The following is a 20,588-nucleotide window of genomic DNA, read 5'->3' as shown; positions in this document are numbered from 1 at the left end:
CACCTTGTCCCCGTCACTTAGCTAAGAACTCGGAGTGGGTGCGCGCTGGGAGCAGGAACCAGCGTGTCGGGTCCCTGGCTCAGGTTCATGGGGCCGCGCCGGACAGTGTCCTGAGTGGCCCAGAGGACAGAATGCTGGACACGGCCCTGCTCCCTGGCCTCCGGGCTGGAGTGACTGTCCGGAAGCCCAGCTCCTGGGCAGGCCGGGCCCACAGCCCTGGGCGAGTTTCCGGAGCCTGGGCAGCTTGGTGTGGTTTCGGCCATTCACTGTCACCTCTGCTGCTGGGGGCAGTCTGGGGCCTGGAGCATTTTAAAAAATATATATTTTTATTGATTTTAGAGAGGGAGAGAGAGAAAGAAACATCAATGATGAGAGAGAATCACCGATTGGCTGCTTCCTGCACGCCCCACACTATGAATCAAGCCCGCAACCTGGGCATGGGCCCTGACTGGGAATCGAACCGTGCTCTCCTGGTTCATAGTTCGATGCTCCACCCCTGAGCCACGCCGGCCGGGTGGGCATTTGCTTTGTGCTGAGGTTGGAAGGTCGGAAGGCAGGCTGCCACCGATCTCGCATCTTCTCCATCACCTTTGGGAGAATTAAGGTGACGACCGGATGCTTTGTGTGCGGGGACATACATATTCCTCGCACCTGTCCCATCTTCGTGGGAACCCATTGAATTTACAGTTCATGGGGCCCTAGTGATCGGCAGAAACCATCAAAGCCCACCGTAGCGCCCTCATTTCATTGGCAAGCATTGTGGCCAGTAAAACGAACGGCTGGCTCTCACTGGCTCACAGAATGGGTTGGGGTGGCTGCAGCGATGGGGAAGTGACAACATGCTTTGATTGGTCAGCGAGCTTCTTGAACATGAGGTTAAAAACCCATTTTACATTTGGGGCTTTTCAAGACAGATCCCCACCCCCCTCTGAAATTTGGCCCACAGGATTGGAAGCAAAATGATCCCAGAATTGATGAGAAAGTGGTGAGAGCAAGGCCCCCTTTCCGACCTGGACGGAACGCCTGTGAGCCGTGGGGCTTGTAAATGTGCGCGTTTGCCTATTGTTTCTGCACTCAGCCACACTGGTTGCGTTAGATTTGGGCTTAATCACGTACTTTCTGTGTAGAAGGGAGACATTCTTGCAGAAGAGGGTGGGGAGAGGACGGGGGGGTGGGTCGCCCCTCTGCAGCCGGGATCTGAGTTCTTGCGCACGCACGTCGCGGTGCCAAATCCATGCGTATTATTCCCCCAGAAAATAATGTTCCTTTTTTTGTGTCTTTTTTTTTTTTTTTTTTTTTACTTGCTTTTAACATTCTGCCCCTGGCATCTGTTCAGGCATTGTGGACGAACGGAGCCTGTGTTCTGACAATGGGTTAAAGCAAGCACTTATTGAAAAGCATTCTCTACTTAATTACATTTCCTTCTTCTGGAAGCTATTTTAATTTTTTTTATAATCACATGTTAATTGTGTATTAGCGGGGCCTTTCTGATTAGTTGAAAACATAATGAAACCTTTGTAAACAACACAGAGGAAGAAAGGGGAGCGTGTGAAGCGGAGACAGTGGGGATGCGCCCGTTCTCCAAGAGGCCGAAATTACTGCAGTGCCTGACGCCAGGGAGGGGCGGGAACTGGACCTGGAAGTCCCTTTTCTGAGTGACAACTGCCCTAACGGGGAGGGTAGGACCACAGCTACTAATCAGGGAAGGAGAGGGGTGGGCTCATGAGTGGTCCCTCTCCTCCTCCTCCCTCCTAGCCCCCCGCTGCTGTCATTCATTCATTCATTCATTGACTTGTTCACTCACTCACTCACTCACTCACTCACTCTCTCATTCTCAGCAATCACTGGCTTCCTCTGTTGGGCGCGTGCTTTAGCCTCTCGGGATGGGCTAACCCCATTTGCTCAGAGTTGAGCTCACCCACTGCTGGTCAGCTAAGGCTGGGAGCAGGAGATGCATCTCCATCTCTCAGTCCTGGGACCCAGCCCCAGTGTGGTTCTGAAGTCCCTGTGTCCCTTCCCATCCAAACTTCAGCAGGTTCTGGAAGAAGGAGCGGGGGGGGGGGGGGGGGGCGCGCCCTGGGGCTGGGGCTGGGCCTGGGAGTGTGCTGGGCGGTAGGCAGGCAGGCGGGCGAGGTGAAAGCCCACTGCCATCCCCAGAGCGTGCGGGCATTGTTTTATTTTCCGCCTTTTAACAGCTTGACTGAGAGCAGCAGCCCCGGTTTATGCTCCCTAGTGTGGGGGGAGGGCCCCCCGAAAGCCCGGCTCTGTTCCCCACTCCCAGGCTGGCCTGACAGGAGCTTGCAGCTTCCAGGCTGCTATTAGGGGAGCGTGGCCGGGGCGCTTAAAATGAAAGTGCTACTGTGTGCAGAGCGCCAGGTTCACGGTGCGCGCTCCAAGGAAAGGCGGCCAAGACCGCGCTGTGAACCGCCGCCAAGCCAAACACACGCAGCCGGCCGGAGAGCCAGCGCACTTCTGCAGATAGGGGGAAAATTGACTGTCTGATTCGGAGTGTTTCTACAACTAAGAAGAATCACTCCAGCGATTGTTCTAAAAATATTCTGGAGGAGGCACGTTCTCGGAGGCCCTGGGGTTCTGAGCGGCCCTTAATCGTACTTTTTATGTCGTCTCTGCGGATCGTGTTAAAAAAAAATTGACTAAGGCTTGCGTGGTCATTCTCCCCGCGCCCCCCCCCCCCCCCCCCGCATAAGTGTGGCTGCAGCCTAAGAGTGGCGTACGCAGCAGAAATTATGTTTTTATCTCTCTCTGACTTCAGGAAGGATATTTGGGTTTTTGTCTCCTGCAGCTGCTGTTGCAAGACTCACATCTGAGCAGCAGAATCTAGGGCAGCCCCTGCCCTCCCTGCCTTGGGGGCCGGGCCCAGTCTGGAGGGAGGTGTTTTGGTGGTGGCCGTGGAGGGGGCGCAGCCACAGCTCCTGCTCCTGAGCCTGCGCAGGCTGGCGTCCCGCAGGCTGGCGTCCCCCGCTTAAGGCTCAGCTCCCTAGGAGACCCCGCTGCACAGCTCGGGGCAACTCTGGAATGCGGATGATTGCTATAGTGATGAGATTGACTGGGATTCTGCAGTTCGTTTATTTGCCAAAAGTAAATGATGTCAGCACCCCCCTATCCCGCCCCCCGCTTCCCCGTCTCTGTTTCTCTCCACCCTCCATCTCCACCCCTTCTCCCTCTCGGCCTTACCCCCAGTTTTGAACATTTCTCTTGCAGTCTGTTCTGCAGGTTCAAGCTGAAGTGCACACAAGGGAGCCCAGTGCCGTGAAGCCCCAGCACTCGGCTTTGGGGCCGGGTAGTTCATTGTTACATGCTGCCTAACGGCACCCCTGCCTCTACCCTCAAGGTGCCAGCAGCACCCCCTCCCAGGGTGGCATCAGAACCGTCTTAGCACATGGTCCCAAGTCTCCGGGAGGGCACCCAGTCCTCAGGGGAGAACCGCTGGTCTAGCCTTTTATTTCCTCCCAAACTGACAACCAGTCAAAGGCCTGGAGAGCAGTCATGTTAGCCTCTATGTTTAGGGTGACAAATAACCAATAATAACAGGGTGGGTCAAAGGACTTTGGAAATTGAGAATGAATCCCCAGTGTTGAATTTTGCCCCCCAAAGTATATTTTAAGAAGAAGTCCCAGGACCGTTCTGGTTTGAGGGTTAACCAGGTGTGGCCATGGGCGGGTGGGGCGGGGGAGGTGGCCTGTCTGACTCCAAATGGCCAGGCAGGGTTGTGGCCAGAGTTCACCCCTTCCAATAATCAGGAAGTTTTTCTTGAAAACATTTCCTGTGCTGAGCTTATAAGACAAATCTCCCAGAATTAGGCAACTGATGATATTGGTCAATGGACAATTTTGAGGAATTTGCCAGTATTCTGGGCAACTTATGTTAGGACTTCATTGCCTTTCCTTCCTTCCCTCCCTCCCTCCCTCCCTCCCTCCCTCCCTCCCTCCCTCCCTCCCTCTCTCCTGTCCTCCCTCTCTTTCTCTTCTCTTCCCGTGGAGGATTTTTACCCTGTGAGGAGTGGGGCCTCGCCTGCTCCCAGGCAAGCGCCTCGTTTTGATGACATACGTGGCAACCATTCGCTAGAATCCTATTCTGTGGCTTTTCGCGTTGACTCATTACTGGCACATCCTACAGGGTCAGGTGCCAGGTGCCATTTCACCCATCAGCAAACCCATCTTCGGAGAAATCTAGAATTGGGGGGTCAACGGTTTTCGTGCTGGGCTTTCTTGGAACGCCGCGTGGCCAAGTGTGCGCGTGACAGCGTGAGAGTGACTTCCTGGGCTCAGCCAAACCTGTGCTTCCGCCGGCGTCTCTCCGCCAGCTGGCGGGCCCAGCAAGCCTGGAGGTGCTGCGGCCATCCGGGACTCACAGGGCTTCCCTCCCCGGGGCCTGGGCTTCTGGGCCTCCGCCGCCCTGGTGCAGATCCTGCAGTCAGTTTGGGCTGCAGCCCCCGGCCCCCATCCTCCTGGAGCGGTCCCCTCCTCTTTTGTTACGGGCACAGCCTCCTGCCCCTTGGCGTTGCTGCTGCCTTCATCTGCCTTCTGGGCGTGGGGTGGGCAGTGCCATGAGAACCAGCTGGCGCAGGCTCTGTGGGCCACGGGCATGAGCCGCTGGGCCACCCAGCCGCCCTGCTGGGCTCACGGGTTTTGGAGGGGGACCATGTAGTGAGCACGGGTGTGATCCTCTCCCCACCACCTGGTGTGTGTGTGCATGTGCTAGCACATGCGTGCACACACGCACACCCCCACCCCTGCATTTTTGTGTGAACCTGGGCGGGCGGGGGGGGGGGGGGGCGGGCTAGGTTTCTGTTTCCTGTAACCTCCCATGGCTGTCGGTACATCTCCGGATGCTCCGACTTTCTGACACCCGGCCGCTTGGCCGCGCCTCGGGCCCGGAAGCCCGGCACTGTCAGCGGCGCCTGGCGAGGGTGGCCATCGCCCTGCTGCCGGCGGCTGGAGGAAGCTGGCACCGCGGCAGAGGCTCAGCGCGGCGAGTGCCGCAGGTTTTTTCATATGGAAATGTGAAATAATGGGGTGATTAAATAGAGCTGTATATTAAAGTACATCTGACATTAGAATTACCATAATGTGCTGTAGCCTTAGGCTGAGTACTTTATTTGCCATCTGCGTAGGCCCCAAATCCCCCGGGGAGGCGCTAAAATATTCTGAATAAACTCAGCTCGAGTCCTTATTGAGAGTAAAATACCATTTGTGGCACGTCGTATTGATTCGTCTTAATTGTGGTGCAGAAAAGAACATTCACTCGCTGATGACTTTTGTGCTTGGTGACAAGCTGGCTGGAGTTACTCGAACGCTGCAGTTGGTTAACCTGGGCGGGCCAGGCGGGCACCTCGGCTCTGAGCGGGAGATGTGCCACTGTGGGCACAGCTGGGGCTCGCTGCCAGCCCCCTGCCCTCCTGGGGGGGTGCCCATTGGGGGCACAGGAGATTCTTGCTGTGCCCTCGAGGGGCCGTGGCCTATGTCTGTGCCCTGGTTGGAGAGATGTGCTATGCAATTTTAAGAAAACAAAACTGAAAAACAAAAAGGAAAATAAAAATCCCTCTCGCCCTGGCAAACCCAGGCTTGGCTGGTTCCTGGCTCGTGGGGGGGAGGGACCCGGCCGGGAACAGTCCCCATACCCCTTTGGGGGAAGGGGCCTGCGACGCATTAAAGATAAATGAGTCATCGGCGGGAAAACACTGGGCCATCCACACGGCACTCCCCATTCAGAAGGTCCAGTTTTTACCCCGTAATTGCCCATCATTATACACAATTTAAATATTCAAACATTCTCCACAAAGCTTGGGCCAGCATGTTTTTATTACAAATTCAGAACAAGGGAATAACCTTTAACTTCAGAGACAAATGAGACAAATTTACAAGTGCATGTCTGCTGTTTTCTTGTGTTTTATCAATCCCCGCGGACCGGAACACTTTGGCTGTAATGCCACTCAGAACAATATACATATATTACTACTTGTTTGTGGTGCGTCCGTAACGAGTCCCCTTTGCATTCGCGAACCTATAGCGCTGGGGCGGAGGCTCTCCGTAACGTCAATTATCTCCTCGGAGCTAAACGTACACTCCATTAACACGAGATTTACTGCCCCTGCAATACTTCTTGGGGAGGAATGTGGAGATCTGTGTGGGTTTAAGGGAGGGAAGGGCGGAGGCCTGCCTGGGAAGGGAGTTGTGAACGATGCGGGGGGGGGGGGGGGCAGACTTCCTGTGTCCCTGGCAGGCGTGCGTGAGACCCAGAGGAGGTGAGCACATGTGTACGCACGTACACCCTGCAGCCCTCTCCGGCCCTCTTGCCTGCTTATTCCTTAATTCACTCCGTTTCCCATTAAATGATAGCGAGGGTTGGCTCTGTGCTTCCTGTTCCCATTCTCTGCTAAATTCCTGCCCCCAGAGTCCCAGACTCTACCTTTCAGAAAACCCCATATTTGGGGGGGGGGTGTTGGGGTGAGGGGAACAGAACCCTCAAACACACTGGAAAAGGTAGGTCCTTCTCAGGCCTGCCAGGCTCAAGGGACCCCGAGGATGCATCCCTCGGTTCCAGGGAGGATGTATTATTTCCAGCAGATTCGAGTGCCTTATGCAAAGGGGAAAACGCTATAAAGATGATCTAGAGCAGCGGTTCTCAACCTGTGGGTCGCGACCCCTTTGGCGGTCGAACGACCCTTTCACAGGGGTCGCCTAAGACCATCCTGCCTATCAGCTATTTACATTATGATTCACAACAGTACAAACATTACCGTTATGAAGTAGCAACGAAAATAATTTTATGGTTGGGTCACAACATGAGGAACTGTATTTAAAGGGCCAGAAGGTTGAGAACCACTGCTCCAGAGCGACAGTCGTCAATCCTTTGGGCCTCACGGAACACCGGCGATCCTTGGACCACCCGTTAGCGGCCGCTGCTCCAAAGGTTTCCTTAAACCAGCGGTCGCCAACCTTTCGGGCCTCACGGACCACAGTGCTCCGCAGACCACCTGCTGGCGGCCGCTGATCTAGAGAAACAGGCCTAGTTTTCCGAGAATGTCGTACACGAGTTACCACATTTAAAGCCGCTCCGTGTGTCCTGCCCCTGGCTCCCCCATCTTAGTGGCAAACACTGCTGTTCTCACCCCGCCCCCCCGAAGTACCCCGCGGTCAGCGACGTTGCTTTGTTGCAGCCTGAACTGCACACCTGGTCTGACCACAGAACGGAGCAGTTGACAGCGAGCCTGGGGAAATCGGGGTGCTCGGCGCCTGCAGCTGCGGTTCCATTTGCTTCTCGCCTGTGTCACTAAGAGGCTGGACCGACCCATGCCTGAAGGTGGCTTCCTGGGGGTTAGGCTGAGAGGCCGGGCGGGATCATTGAACCACCGGGAGGTAGGAGGCTCCCTGGAGGGCAGTGATCCTCCTCGATTGGGTTTGAAGATCCCACTGTGGTTCCCGCCCTACCCCCAACCCCCCCCTCCCCCCCCCGTCTCATTTCTCTGAGCCTAATGGGCTCCCCATTTGGGAAGAGTGGATCTGGTCTGACGCTAAGCTCTCCACGGCGTGCACCTCCATCCTCCCGCTGCACTGAGGTCTCCTTATACCGAGCAGTTGATGACTCAAGTCGTCTTGAGTGTGGGCTCGAAAATCTTCCTTCTCCCCCTTGTGTTAGAATTGACACAATGGAATTTGATCTGCTTCCAGTTGATCTTTGCCTGATTCCAGAGCCTCCTCAGGCTAAGCCCAAGCCCCTTTCAATTGCACCTGCAGTTCCCCCCGACTCCAGGATCCCACCCCCACGCCTCTGTTCATGCAGGTTCCCCCACCAGGCAGGCCCTTCCCCCTGAACTCCGTTTCGGGGTCTCCTCCTGGGAGGAATCCCTCTGACCCTCCCAGGCTGTTGGTCTCTCCTTCCTCTGGGTCCTAGACCACGTGGCACACCCTTTACCGGTGACTGTGGCCTGGGCTCTCACTAGCTGCATGTGGATGCGTTAACCTCTTGCCCTTGACCGCTGGCTCCATGGGGGCAGACGTTTTGGCGTCCCTGCGCCCAGCACAGGGCCTGGCACTTCGTATGTATGTTCGTGGAGTAAAGGTCGGAGGGAGGGAGGAGCACACGTGTGAATGGGGCTGAGAAGGCCCTTTCACCTTTTTCTATGACAGTGCAGTGGTTTCTGGGGTGCCAGCCAGGGTAGTGTAACCTTGGCTGTGGTCCCGGGTCCCTCCTGGCATCTTAGGAGAAGTAGCAGGGCCCAGAGAGCAGGGCAGGTTCCTCACAGGCACGTTTAGCCCTGGGTTTGGATGTGCGCGTGGGGGAGTGAGGACAGCCCTGCGCAGGGCACCTGTGGACGAGCAGGGGCTGCACCGGAGGGAAACGCGGGAGGGGAATTCTCGCAGGTGTGAGCCCCTCTGCCTGCATCTCCTGTCCCCCTCACCGCCTCCTCTTGCAGCAAACAGACTTGCTGTCTGTGAGCCCAGGCGCCTTACCTGTGCTCAAGCCGGGCCTTCCACCTGCCTCTCCTGCCTGGCGGGCAGGTGCCGTTGTCCCTGTGTCCGGCTCGACCTCACTGCACACAGGGCTTCCTGCCTGCCTCCCTCCCGGGCGCTCTGAACTCACTCCGCAGGGTCTGCTCTGCCGTAGAACCCTGTGTGTCCACAGCTTAGCCCACCCCGAGCCCGAACCCGCCTGTGGCCTCCTGGAGGGCGGGTCAGCGGGGCCCTGGCAGCTCGCACCCAGCACGTGGGGCCTGGATGGGTGAGGAGAGAGTGAGTGAGTGAGTGAGAGAGGCATGTCCCTGGAGCACGGGGGCACGGCCAGCTCTCCTCGGTCCGCTCACTTCCAGGAACGCCTCTTTGGCTGGAGGCGGGATTCACGGGTGTTTTTGTGCACAGTTGGCCGTCCGGGGGATGGCAGGGCTTTGGGTTGAGGCTTCGATGAAGGCTGAGGGCCCAATCCCCCGCCCGAGCTGACTCCAGGCGTCTGAAGCACAAAGCTCTCCTCGGCCACACGGATACTGGGGGGTGAAGGGACTCCCCGCAATGCTGAGGCTGAGCGAGGTTTCTTCACTGTGTGAGGCCGCTGCCCTCTCGGCCAAGGGACCCGTGGCGTTTCCTGCAAGCCTGCAGCTGCCATCGCTGCCCCCACTGGTGTTCACGTGGTGCCGGAATGGCTGCCTCAGGCCCCTCCTCAGCGCCCCCTGTGGCAGACTTTGCCGTGGCAGTGGAGGGGGCAGCCAACAGCCAGGTGTGCGCCTGGACTCAGAACCCGGCCTGGGCTCAGACTGGGTGGCGTGACCTTGGGCCCCTCCCTTAACTGTGATGAGCCTTACTTCCACTTCCCCACAGAATTTGGATTCAAACCCATCTCCCAATGTCGCAGTGAGTGTCCACCCGAGATGCCCACACTGGCACGTGCAGGTTGGATGTGAGTTGAACACACCAAAGTCAAGGGCTGAATTGACCATGCGTATGGTGATGCGTATCCGGCAGCATTCCCAGAATGTTGTGGGAGGAGTCGGGCTCTGCCTGGCCTGGGTCTGAGGAAATGTTTGTGGGGAGGGAAGGAAAGGCAGGTGTCCAGGCGTTGGAATGGCGGGTGCACGGACGTGTGAAGGTGCACAGCCCCGAGGAGAGGGCCGGGAGGGGGAGTGGCCGGGGCAGGGGTGGGCAGCGAGAGTCTGGCTGGATCCAGAAGGCGGAGTGCCCGGGCTTCCTCCGGGGGTGCAGGTGCCGTTTGCTCGGTGATTCGGGCCCATCGCTGGCCTGCTCGCCCACTCTGCCCAGGGCAGCTGCAAGGTGGGCACTGGCGGTGGCCTGGTGTTCAGTCTGTCGGGAGTCTCCCGGGATCCCGGCATGCTCCGGTGGTGGGCATGCAGCCGGTGGAGAGCCTGGGTGTGCCGGGTGGGGCCTGTGCCTGGCGTGCCTGGGAAGTGGGGCCGTTCGTTGAGGGCTGAGCTGGAGCTGGCCTCGCCGGGAAGGCGGGCTGGAGCGGGGCCGGTTCACCCAGATCGGGCAGATGACCTTCTCCTGATGGCGAAGACTTCAGTGACACAGAGCCCGGGGCAGCAGACAGGACACTCCGCTCACATGGGCCACCGACAGTTCTGAAGGACGTGCTGGTGGCCCACGTCACAGCAGCGGACAAGACCTGATCGATCCCTGTCCGCAGGGAGCTGGAATCCAGCCCAGACAGTCCGTTTTAATAAATAACCCAAGACCAATCATGTGGCCTTGAGCAACTTACTTATGGCCTCTGAGTGTCCGTTATTGCTGCTGTAAGTGGCCACCGCGTCGAGTGACCCTGAGGACAGTCGGGCGGTGCAGCTCAGAAGAGGCCCAGGGCAGGTCTGGACCCTCCGAGTCCTGCCAAGCCCCGGCCTGCTTCCCCCGGCGATTGGTAGTGTCTGTCACGGGCACGGGGGGGAAGGGTGTGGACTCTGCCAGCTGAGGCAGGCTCAGTGCTTCATCACCAGGGACAGGGTATTCGCTGTGATAGTGCTACCCCCGGTATCACCAGCACCAGCGCCCACCCAACAAAGGACAGCTATTACGTGCCCATGAAATAATCAGCACGATTTCACCGAATTATTGACATTCTAGCCGAAAGCAACGCGTCTCCACGTGTTCGTTAGCCCCTGGGCTGGAAGCAAAGGTCCCATACCAGGCACACGCAGCTGTGTCCTACGCCATCAGGTCCCTGGGCTTGGGGGACCCCAGGTCCGCACACTCTTTCTCTTGACCAGGCGATCAGGCTAAGTTACAGCGTAACGCTCAGCTCGGAAGCACAGTGTCTGCGTGGCCTCCGGCAGACCGTTTCCTCCTCCCACCCTCATTTTGCTCATCTGTGAAATGGTGCTGATGACAGTTCCGACCTCAGGGTTGTCGGGAGCCTGGCGTGAGGTTGATTGCACTCAGCCGTGGGCCGGCTTGTGGTGAGGCTGTAATGATGGCTTATTGTTCCTGCTGTGACTGGGCGTCCCCAGTGCCACCTCTCCCTGTCAGGCTGCCTTTGATGGAACGCATTCAGAACGAGCAGCGATGGTCCGAGATTCCCTAGACGTTCGTGTTCAGAAATAACACAAATATGAAACTTACAAAGGCCCCCCTCCCCCCTCAAGGTCGCTGGTTGACATTTTCTTTCTGGGACCCTGAGAGGGGAGATGGTTTTAAACTTTCTGAGAAGGGGTCTCCACATCGAAGGGGGGATGGTGATGCCAATGGCTGCCATTTGGAACTGTGGAGACCAGCGATGTTCGCTGTCCTAGATTGGGTGGTGGGTCAGAGGCCCAGGCCCTTTCTGTGGGCACTGGGCACCGTGGAGTCCAGGAAGGGAAGAGGCCTGCCAAAGGGCACCCGGGATCCAGCCTCCTGCACCTGACCTGGCTGCCTGGCATCTCACGGCCCCTCCACCAGGTGCTGCGTGCATGGTGTCCCCTTCAGGCTCACTCACCCTGTGAAAGGTCTCCCTCCTGCCCAGGGGCCGGGCCTGCGGAGGGGGGCGGGGACGGGACCGGATTGGGTCCCATCAAAGCACCGCCGATGCCCTTCACTGGGAGGACACACAGAACCTCTCTCCACTGTTTTTACTGGGAAACAGGCCCTGACAAGTGTGAAGGGAGTGACCCGTGCCTGGGTGGGGCTGTGCGCTGAGCAGCAGATGGAGCCTGGGTCCGGGAAGCCTCCCCTGCTGGCTGGGCCTCTGCCGTCCTGGGCTTCAGCACCGCCAGCAGGAACGCAGCCTTGGCCTGGCCTCCCCCGACACCGTGCGAGCAGCAGGAAGCGGCCGTGCACGTGCCAGACCCGCTGTAAAACGCGGCGCACGCTGCAGAGGGCCCGGCTCCGATTTTGGCCTCCAGCTTTTGGAGGACCGGGCAGCCTGTGTCCCAGGCCCTGCAGGCAGGCTGCCCTTCCAACGAGGTGGCTTGGCCTCGGTGGGAGACGGGAAACTCGGCCCCTAGCGACGGCCTCTTCCACGAATGACTCCAGTAAAGGTGTGTGTTTTATTGACGTCGTCCCTGATACCTTTATTGGTACTATTAGAGTCACTGGCATACGGACGAGGAAATTATTTAAATGCTCATTAAAACACACACCTTAACAGCCCTAGCCGGTTTGGCTCAGTGGATAGAACGTTGGCCTGTGGACTGAAGGGTCCCCGGTTTGATTCTGGTCAAGGGCACATACCTGGGTTGCGGCTCGATCCCAGTGTGGGCATGCAGGAGGCAGCCAATCAGTGATTCTCTCTCATCATTGATGTTTCTATATTCCCTCTCCCTTCCTCTCTTGAAATCAATACAGAGAAAACTTTAATAGCAGAGGGAGAGTAGCATTTCTCTGCAGGAGTCCAGTTGGATGTCTGTTCCCAAGCATCACAATAAAAAATGATGTTTCCTCAACGTTTGCAAGTTTCGGCTTCCCTGGAGCCTCCTGTGCGTTAGGTGGGCTGCATTAGAAACCCTCCAGCGTTTTATCACTGCCAGAGCTACACTGACAGGCATCCCAGAAACACCCAGTGCTGGGTCCGAGATGGACAATAACCAACGAGCCCTGGCCATGTGTCCAGTGGTTAGAGCACTGGCCCGCACACCGAAGGGAGGCAGCCAGTTGATGTGTGTCTCTCAAATCTTTCTTTCTTTTTCTTTCTTTCTTTCTTTCTTTCTTCTTTCTTTCTTTCTTTCTTTCTTTCTTTCTTTCTTTCTCTCTCTCTCTCTCTCTCCCTTCTTCTTCTTCTTCTTCTTCTTCTTCTTCTTCTTCTTCTTCTTCTTCTTCTTCTTCTTCTCCTCCTCCTCCTCCTCCTCCTCCTCCTCCTCCTCCTCCTCCTCCTTCTTCTTCTTTTCTCTCTCTCTCTCTCTCTCTCTCTCTCTCTCTCTCTCTCTCTCTTCCTTCCCCTTCTTCCCACCCTTACATTCTCCCTGAAAAGCAATGGAAAAAGATATCCTCAGGTGAGGATCAACAAAACAAAAATAAAACACACACGAATCATGCACAGCCCCAAACCCGAACATCCGCATGGCAGCAGGGACTTCTGTAGGGTGTGCCCACGTACTGGGCCCTGCTTGGTCCCCCCAGTGTGTTGTTCCCATTCTACTGATGAGGAAATTGAGGCTCGAGCGCTTAAGGACCTGGTTGACTTCACTGTGCTGGGAAGGTCGAGGCAGAGGTGTGAACCCACACTGCGAGCTCGTTGCCGAGAGATCACAGAGAGTTTTGAACTTGAGAAAAACACAGGGGGCTCCCTTTAGAGCCCGTGGGGCGAAGAAGACCCAGTGTGGACCTTAACAACGTGTGAGGAAGGAGGCGGGAGGGAAGCAAGGAAAGAGGCGGTCCCGGGCTCCGGCCGCCAAGCCTGGGTTAGGGCTCCCAGTGCAGCGGACAGTTCCAGGGCTGGAGGCCCAGCTCCACGCTGCTGCGGAAGTCACTTCAGAATAACCCAGGCATCGCCCGGCAGCGTGGAACCTCCGCAGCCCAGTGGGAAGTGGGTCCTGTCTGGGCCACCGGGGGGGAGGGGGTCCTCACCCAAAGGGGAAGGGGCGGCCCTCCCCCCCGAGGGCCTGCTGCTGCGTTTGCCAAGGAGCCATCCGGGACTGTGTGCGCCGCCAGGTTTCAGATAGAAAAATGCTCCGCGTGGCTCTCCAAGACTTTGACGTCCTTCAGTTCTTAAGTGTGAGGCCCCCAGTGCTCAGGGCGATTCTGGGCGGGAGGTCTCCATGAGGTGGGAATGGAAATGAACATTTTATTTAAAAAAGAAGCGGGGAGAGGTGTCAGGGAGGGCCTGTGAGGGCCCGAGGGTTTTAAAGTCGGAAGCTGCCGGGTCCCGGGAAGGCCGGCGCCGGGTGAGTGTTGCCAGGTGAGGGGGGGAGTCCAGGAAGCTCAGCCATTTCCGGGTGCAGGAAAAGAAAGGGCTCACCCCAGCGTGACGAGGGGCCCAGCAACCCGACTTGAGGGATGCGCCCGATGGTGAATTCCAGGCAGGTGACTTCCTCCCCAGGCCGCGCCCGGTTAGAGATTGACAGGTGCCTGCCCCTCTTTTTTTTAAACGAGAAGTGGAAACGTCTGAGCTGTTTGGGACCTGTGGCTACACGTTTCCCAGCAGCTGCCATCTTGAGTTGATTTTTAAAAAACGTTTTAATCGGCCATTTCGCCTGCAGAGCCTGCCTCGGAGTTCTGACTGGTCTTTGGCTAGCTATAGAATTTTCTAGAAAATGCGTGGCTGTCAGTGCAAGAAACAGGAGTGCTCTGGAGATACCCAAGGAAATGCCGATGATGGAAAGGGGGAGTGGGGGAAGGGAGGGGCCGCTGGTGCTGGGGCTCGATGAATGGCCGAAGCCCAGGTGAAGGCACGGAGGCGCCCTTTAATTTGAAGCCTTATGACCTTGTGGGGTGTGGCCCTTCGCCTGTGCTATTAGCTGCTGTGTCAGAAAGAACTTTTATCGATCGGCTTCTTATTTCTTACTTATTTATCCTGCTCCAGGAGAGGGTTTGAGGAAGACTCTATAAATATGGCCTCTGGCCCGCTCTCCCGTGAGTCTGCACGAGGTAGCCAGTTCCGTCTCCCATGGAGAGTAACTAATAAGCCAGGATGGGAGATGGTGCCTCCGAGGAAGCGGCACTTCCTGTCTAGCTGAGTGGCATGCAGAAAGGGGGGGCTGGGGTGCTGTGAGGCCCTGCACCCCCACGTGCTGCCTGGGGCCTTGGGAAGGTCCCCCACTGCAGATTCTCCTGGGGCCCCAGCGTGAGGAACTGAAGTCCCCAGACGCCCTGGAGAAAGGAAAGTGTCTCGCTCAGAGGTTCTCCTTGAGCTGTTTAGAAGCGAGGTGAAGCTGAACGTCAGTTTCCCTTTTCTTTCCGGCCTCCCTCCCCAGCAGTCTCCTCGCCACCACACGCGCAGACACGACAGAGGAGACGAGAGTGAAATGATCCCGCAGCACAGCAAACCCGCAAAGCTGGCCTCGCTTGCTGGAGGTGGGGCTCTGGCCCCGTCAGCTCTGTGGCCTGGCAGAGTCGACCCCCTGCGCCCTGGTTGGCCTGCTTTTCTGTGACATCGTGCACCCTGCGTGGCTCGGGAGGCCCTGCCCCCTTGGGAGTCGTCAAGACTAACCTACCAGCGTGGAATTCATGGCATTGGGCCTGAGTCCCTTGGTTTTTCCTGCTGAGGGTGCAGCCCCCCAGAAATATAATTCATGGGTGGAAAACAAAAACAGAATCTCTGTACAGGATTTCAGAAGTCCTTCAATGGACCAGGGCAAGGGGGGGACTGGCTTCTTCCCTCTGCACCCCGCTGTACCTCCCATCAACTTACTAACGTTGGTTATGGTCCCCAGCGTGGTTCCCGGGTTTTCTCAGCGCGAGGATCTCCCAGGTACAGGGGAGGTGGAGAAAGCAGAGGGGTTCTTCCAGATCGTGGCTGTGATGTCCTGTTCCCCGTTCCTTCCGGCCAGCCAGTAGATCTGGTGGTGGAAGGCAGGGCCTGCCTGCGCCAACCTGTGTGTGAGGAGCGGTAGGACAGGCGGCAGCCTCACCTGCAGGTTGACGGGGGCAGCCACAGGACGGGCTCTGGACGGAACGTTCAGCTCCATGACTGCCCCAGTGACGGACAAGACTCCACCCTGGCTCAGTGCCATCAGGTCTGTGACAGTTTGTACCCAGTGCTCCCCCTCTCCCCCCCAGAGCCAGTTTGGAGCAAACCCATGCGTGCCGCCGTTGATCCCGACTGCTGTGGTGGGCCTGACAGTCTTCCATTCCGTTAACATTCTGGCAAAGGACTTCACGTAGGCCAATGGCCCCCTCCCGGTCTGGGGGGTCTGCGGAGGCTGACCCCACACAGTGGTTATGGTTAGAGTGTGTGTGAGGCCACGGAGGGGCAGCTGTCACACAGTAGTAATCTTCATCGCATGCTAATTCCCTCTGCGCCTGCACGTCCACGTTAAAGTTTGATAGCCCTTTCTGCGCCGATGCTGATATATGAAACCCTAGAATTTCCTGGAGTTAAAATCCCAAACGAGGCAGCCATTTCTTTTAAAAAAGCCTTTGCAAGGTGATTCCGTCTGACTTGTGTTCTTAGAACTTCCTTGGAGCAAGTATTGCCTCATCAGTGGTTCTCAAAGGGGTTGGGGGTTCAGTTTTGGCCCCCAGGGGACAGTTGGTAATGCCTGGAGAAATGTTTTATCTTAGTGACTGGGGGTGGGGGTGGGCAGGGGGGTGCAGAGGCCAGGGATGCTGCTGAACATCCTACAGTGCATAGGGCAGCCCCCACGACAAAGAATTATCGGGTCTCAATGTCAATCATGCCTTGGTTGACAACCACCCCCCCCCCGCCCCCCCCCCCCCCCCCAGAGAGTTGCCAGTGTGGGCAGGGCACCCTTTATGCAGTCCAATCTTGATATCATCCCCATTGTTGGAGTCAGGCATTCTCACAGACATCTCATCTGGCTTCTGAGCAGACACCAACAAGGATACCTTTTCTTTAGGGGCGCAAACTGAGGGTGGATTAGCTGAAGTCCTGTGGCCGGTCGGGCTTTCGGGCTTTGCCAGGCTGCCTGCCCACACACACAACGGGCTTCTTCAGCCCCCAGCCAGCTGGGGACGGACACCTAGGGCCTGGCCCAAGGGTCGCCCCACTGCGGGCCTGGGCCTTGCAGAAAGCGCCTCCAGGTCCGTGGCCCCGCGGCAGGCACGCCCCGCGCCGCTTCTCACGCTCTCTTCTCTGCCTTTCTGTCCGTGTGTCTCCCCAGGTAAAGATGAGCCTTCCAGCTACATTTGCACAACATGCAAGCAGCCCTTCACCAGCGCGTGGTTCCTGCTGCAGCACGCGCAGAACACGCACGGCTTCCGCATCTACCTGGAGCCCGGGCCCGCCAGCAGCTCCCTCACGCCGCGGCTCACCATCCCGCCGCCGCTGGGGCCCGAGGCCGTGGCCCAGTCGCCGCTCATGAATTTCCTGGGCGACAGCAACCCCTTCAACCTGCTGCGCATGACGGGCCCCATCCTGCGGGACCACCCGGGCTTCGGCGAGGGCCGCCTGCCCGGCACGCCGCCGCTCTTCAGTCCGCCGCCGCGCCACCACCTGGACCCGCACCGCCTCAGTGCCGAGGAGATGGGGCTCGTCGCCCAGCACCCCAGTGCCTTTGACCGAGTCATGCGCCTGAACCCCATGGCCATCGACTCGCCCGCCATGGACTTCTCGCGGCGGCTCCGCGAGCTGGCGGGCAACAGCTCCACGCCGCCGCCCGTGTCACCGGGCCGCGGCAACCCTATGCACCGGCTCCTGAACCCCTTCCAGCCCAGCCCCAAGTCCCCGTTCCTGAGCACGCCGCCGCTGCCGCCCATGCCCCCCGGCGGCACGCCGCCGCCGCAGCCGCCCGCCAAGAGCAAGTCGTGCGAGTTCTGCGGCAAGACCTTCAAGTTCCAGAGCAATCTCATCGTGCACCGGCGCAGCCACACGGGCGAGAAGCCCTATAAGTGCCAGCTGTGCGACCACGCGTGCTCGCAGGCGAGCAAGCTCAAGCGCCACATGAAGACGCACATGCACAAGGCCGGCTCGCTGACCGGCCGCTCCGACGACGGCCTCTCGGCCGCCAGCTCCCCGGAGCCCGGCACCAGCGAGCTGGCCGGCGAGGGCCTCAAGGCCGGGGGCGACTTCCGCCACCACGAGAGCGACCCGTCGCTGGGCCACGAGCCCGAGGAGGAGGAAGAGGAGGAGGAGGAGGAGGAGGAGGAGGAGCTGCTGCTGGAGAACGAGAGCCGGCCCGAGTCGAGCTTCAGCATGGACTCGGAGCTGAGCCGCAACCGGGAGAACGGCGGCGGCGTGGCCGGGGTGCCGGGCGCGGGCGGCCTGGGCGGCGCGGCCAAGGCGCTGGCCGACGAGAAGGCGCTGGTGCTGGGCAAGGTCATGGAGAACGTGGGCCTGGGCGCGCTGCCGCAGTACAGCGACCTGCTGGCCGACAAGCAGAAGCGCGGCGCCTTCCTGAAGCGCGCGGCGGGCGACGCGGGGGACGACGACGACGCGGGCGGCTGCGGGGACGCGGGCCCGGGGGGCGCCGTCAACGGGCGCGGCGGGGGCTTCGTGCCGGGCGCCGAGCCCTTCCCCGGCCTCTTCCCGCGCAAGCCGGCGCCGCTGCCCAGCCCGGGGCTCAACAGCGCGGCCAAGCGCATCAAGGTGGAGAAGGACCTGGAGCTGCCGCCCGCCGCGCTCATCCCGTCGGAGAACGTGTACTCGCAGTGGCTGGTGGGCTACGCGGCGTCGCGGCACTTCATGAAGGACCCCTTCCTGGGGTTCACGGACGCGCGCCAGTCGCCCTTCGCCACGTCCTCCGAGCACTCGTCCGAGAACGGCAGCCTGCGCTTCTCCACGCCGCCGGGGGACCTGCTGGACGGCGGGCTGTCGGGGCGCAGCGGCACGGCCAGCGGCGGCAGCACGCCGCACCTGGGCGGCCCCGGGCCCGGGCGGCCGAGCTCCAAGGAGGGCCGGCGCAGCGACACGTGCGAGTACTGCGGCAAGGTGTTCAAGAACTGCAGCAACCTGACGGTGCACCGGCGGAGCCACACCGGCGAGCGGCCTTACAAGTGCGAGCTGTGCAACTACGCGTGCGCGCAGAGCAGCAAGCTCACGCGCCACATGAAGACGCACGGGCAGATCGGCAAGGAGGTGTACCGCTGCGACATCTGCCAGATGCCCTTCAGCGTCTACAGCACCCTGGAGAAACACATGAAAAAGTGGCACGGCGAGCACTTGCTGACTAACGACGTCAAAATCGAGCAGGCCGAGAGGAGCTAAGCGCGCGTGCGCGGGCCGGCCCCCCGCCCCTGTACAGTGGAACCGTTGCCAAGCGACAGAATGCTGACCTGACACTTGCCTCCGTGTCACCGCCGCCGAGCACCCCCGCGTGTCCCTGGGGCCGAAGGGGGAGGCGGCTCTCCAACCTAACCTGTGTCTGCGAAGTCCTATGGAAACCCGAGTCAAAATTGTGGAGCCTTTTAACTGTGCAATAATTTCTGTATTTATTGGGTTTTGTAATTTTTTTTTTTTTTGGCATGTGCAGGTACTTTTTATTATTATTCTTTCTGTTTAAATTCCTTTGAAAGAGTTTGTTGGGTATCCATCCCTTCTTCATTTTTTTTTTAAACCCAGTAGAAGCCTGAGCAACGACTTGCAAGCAATGTAGAGGGGAAGCATAGCTTTTAAATTATAATTTGGGAGGGAGGGCGCTGCTTTTTTGAAATTTAAGCTAAGCATGTGTAATTTCTTGTGAAGAAGCCAACACTTAAATGACTTTTAAAGTTGTTTACTTTTTTACTCCTTTTTTTTTTGGTCCTGAAATAAAAAGTGGCATGCATTTTTTTGGGGGGGAATGGGGGTGGGGTGGGAGTGGATGTACAGCGGATAACAATCTTAAAGTTGTAGCACTTTGTTTCAGAGTTGGAGAGGAGCTGTAGCACTGATGATGTCCTGAGAAAACAGGGGCCTTTTCTGCATTGATTTCAGCCTTTCCATGAATAACAGGGGTGAACTTGGAGTGGTGGGGGAGAGGCCCCCAAAACTCTGCACACTGCCAGAGACACAGGAGTTTTTGAGGGCTACCCGGGGAATGGCCCCAGAGGATTCTGAAATTGTGCATTACTAGCAGACACAACCCCCTCCTTGAAATGGAGGCGTACCCTGGGATGCCGTCTTAGCCATTTGCCATAGAACGGGCTAACGTCGGCTGAGGGTACCTTTTTTGGGGTCGATGGTGGTGGCCTGCAGTGACACAGAAAGGAAGAAACCAGCCAGGTTCTTCTGGGCTTCTTCTGGCTTGCCAGCTTCTCTCTCTCTCTCTCTCTCTCTCTCTCTCTCTCTCTCTCTCTCTCTCTCGTTATCACCCTCACCACGAAAATCCCAAGTCCTACGTTGACGTTGCTGCCCATGATAGTGATGATCGGTCATTTCTCAAGCAGACAAGTGCCCTGATGGTGACTGGAAGGAAGTTAGCGTTCTCATTTCATGCACACGTGACAGTCTAAGGCCCCGGGTGGGGGAGGGTGGGACCGTGCGAATTTCTGTTCCCTTTCCTGGGGAAGCAGGGCAAGGCCCATCCCAAGGTGCCCGGCGCTGCTTTCCCTTTTATCATTCCTGTTTGGTTGGAAGGTACTAAACCCACGAGGTTAGATGTTTGAGTTCTGTTGACCCGCACTTTAAAGCTTTTGTTTGCATTTAAATGAAATGGCTTCTAAACAAGAAATTGCAGCATATTCTTCTCTTTGGCCCAGAGGTGGGTTAAATAAGGGACGACTGAGATTGAGTGTCAGTGTTGCTAAGCGTGGCATTCACAATACTGGCACTATAAAGAACGACATAAAATAATAACTTATTGGACAGTCTCTCTACTGCCATTCGATTTGATGTGAGTGCCTTGAAAACTGATCTTCCTATTTCAGTCTCTTGAGACAAATGCAAAACTTTTTTTTTTTTTTGGAAATGAAAAGACTTTTTAAAAAAAATATGTAAAACGAGAAAAGTACGTTCTTTAGACACAAACAAAGCCACATTTACTTTCAATACGATTTTTAAAAAAATCCCGGTTGAAGATAGAGGACATGAAAAATGCCATCAGACCCAATCGAGTG

At 57.7% G+C, this 20,588-nt stretch overlaps 1 protein-coding gene across 3 annotated transcripts in view; it reads left to right on the top strand.

Annotated features, from left to right (window-relative positions):
- The window catches only part of BCL11B (BCL11 transcription factor B), a gene marked incomplete at both ends in the record, with an annotated part of 88,429 nt that extends 69,670 nt beyond the window's left edge, over positions 1-18,759 (top strand). For all 3 annotated transcript variants that reach the window (XM_081090600.1, XM_081090599.1, XM_081090598.1), the window contains one exon: positions 16,718-18,759. In XM_081090600.1, the coding sequence (XP_080946726.1) occupies positions 16,718-18,759 (2,042 nt within the window). The remainder of the gene's footprint in view (positions 1-16,717) is intronic.
- Between the last annotated feature and the right edge of the window lie 1,829 nt (positions 18,760-20,588).

The sequence above is a fragment of the Myotis nattereri genome, assembly GCF_964212035.1.
Source record: "Myotis nattereri genome assembly, chromosome: 1".
In the NCBI taxonomy this organism is placed as follows: domain Eukaryota; kingdom Metazoa; phylum Chordata; class Mammalia; order Chiroptera; family Vespertilionidae; genus Myotis; species Myotis nattereri.
Note: the sequence above shows the minus strand (reverse complement) of the source record. Positions and strands in the feature narration are given on the sequence as shown.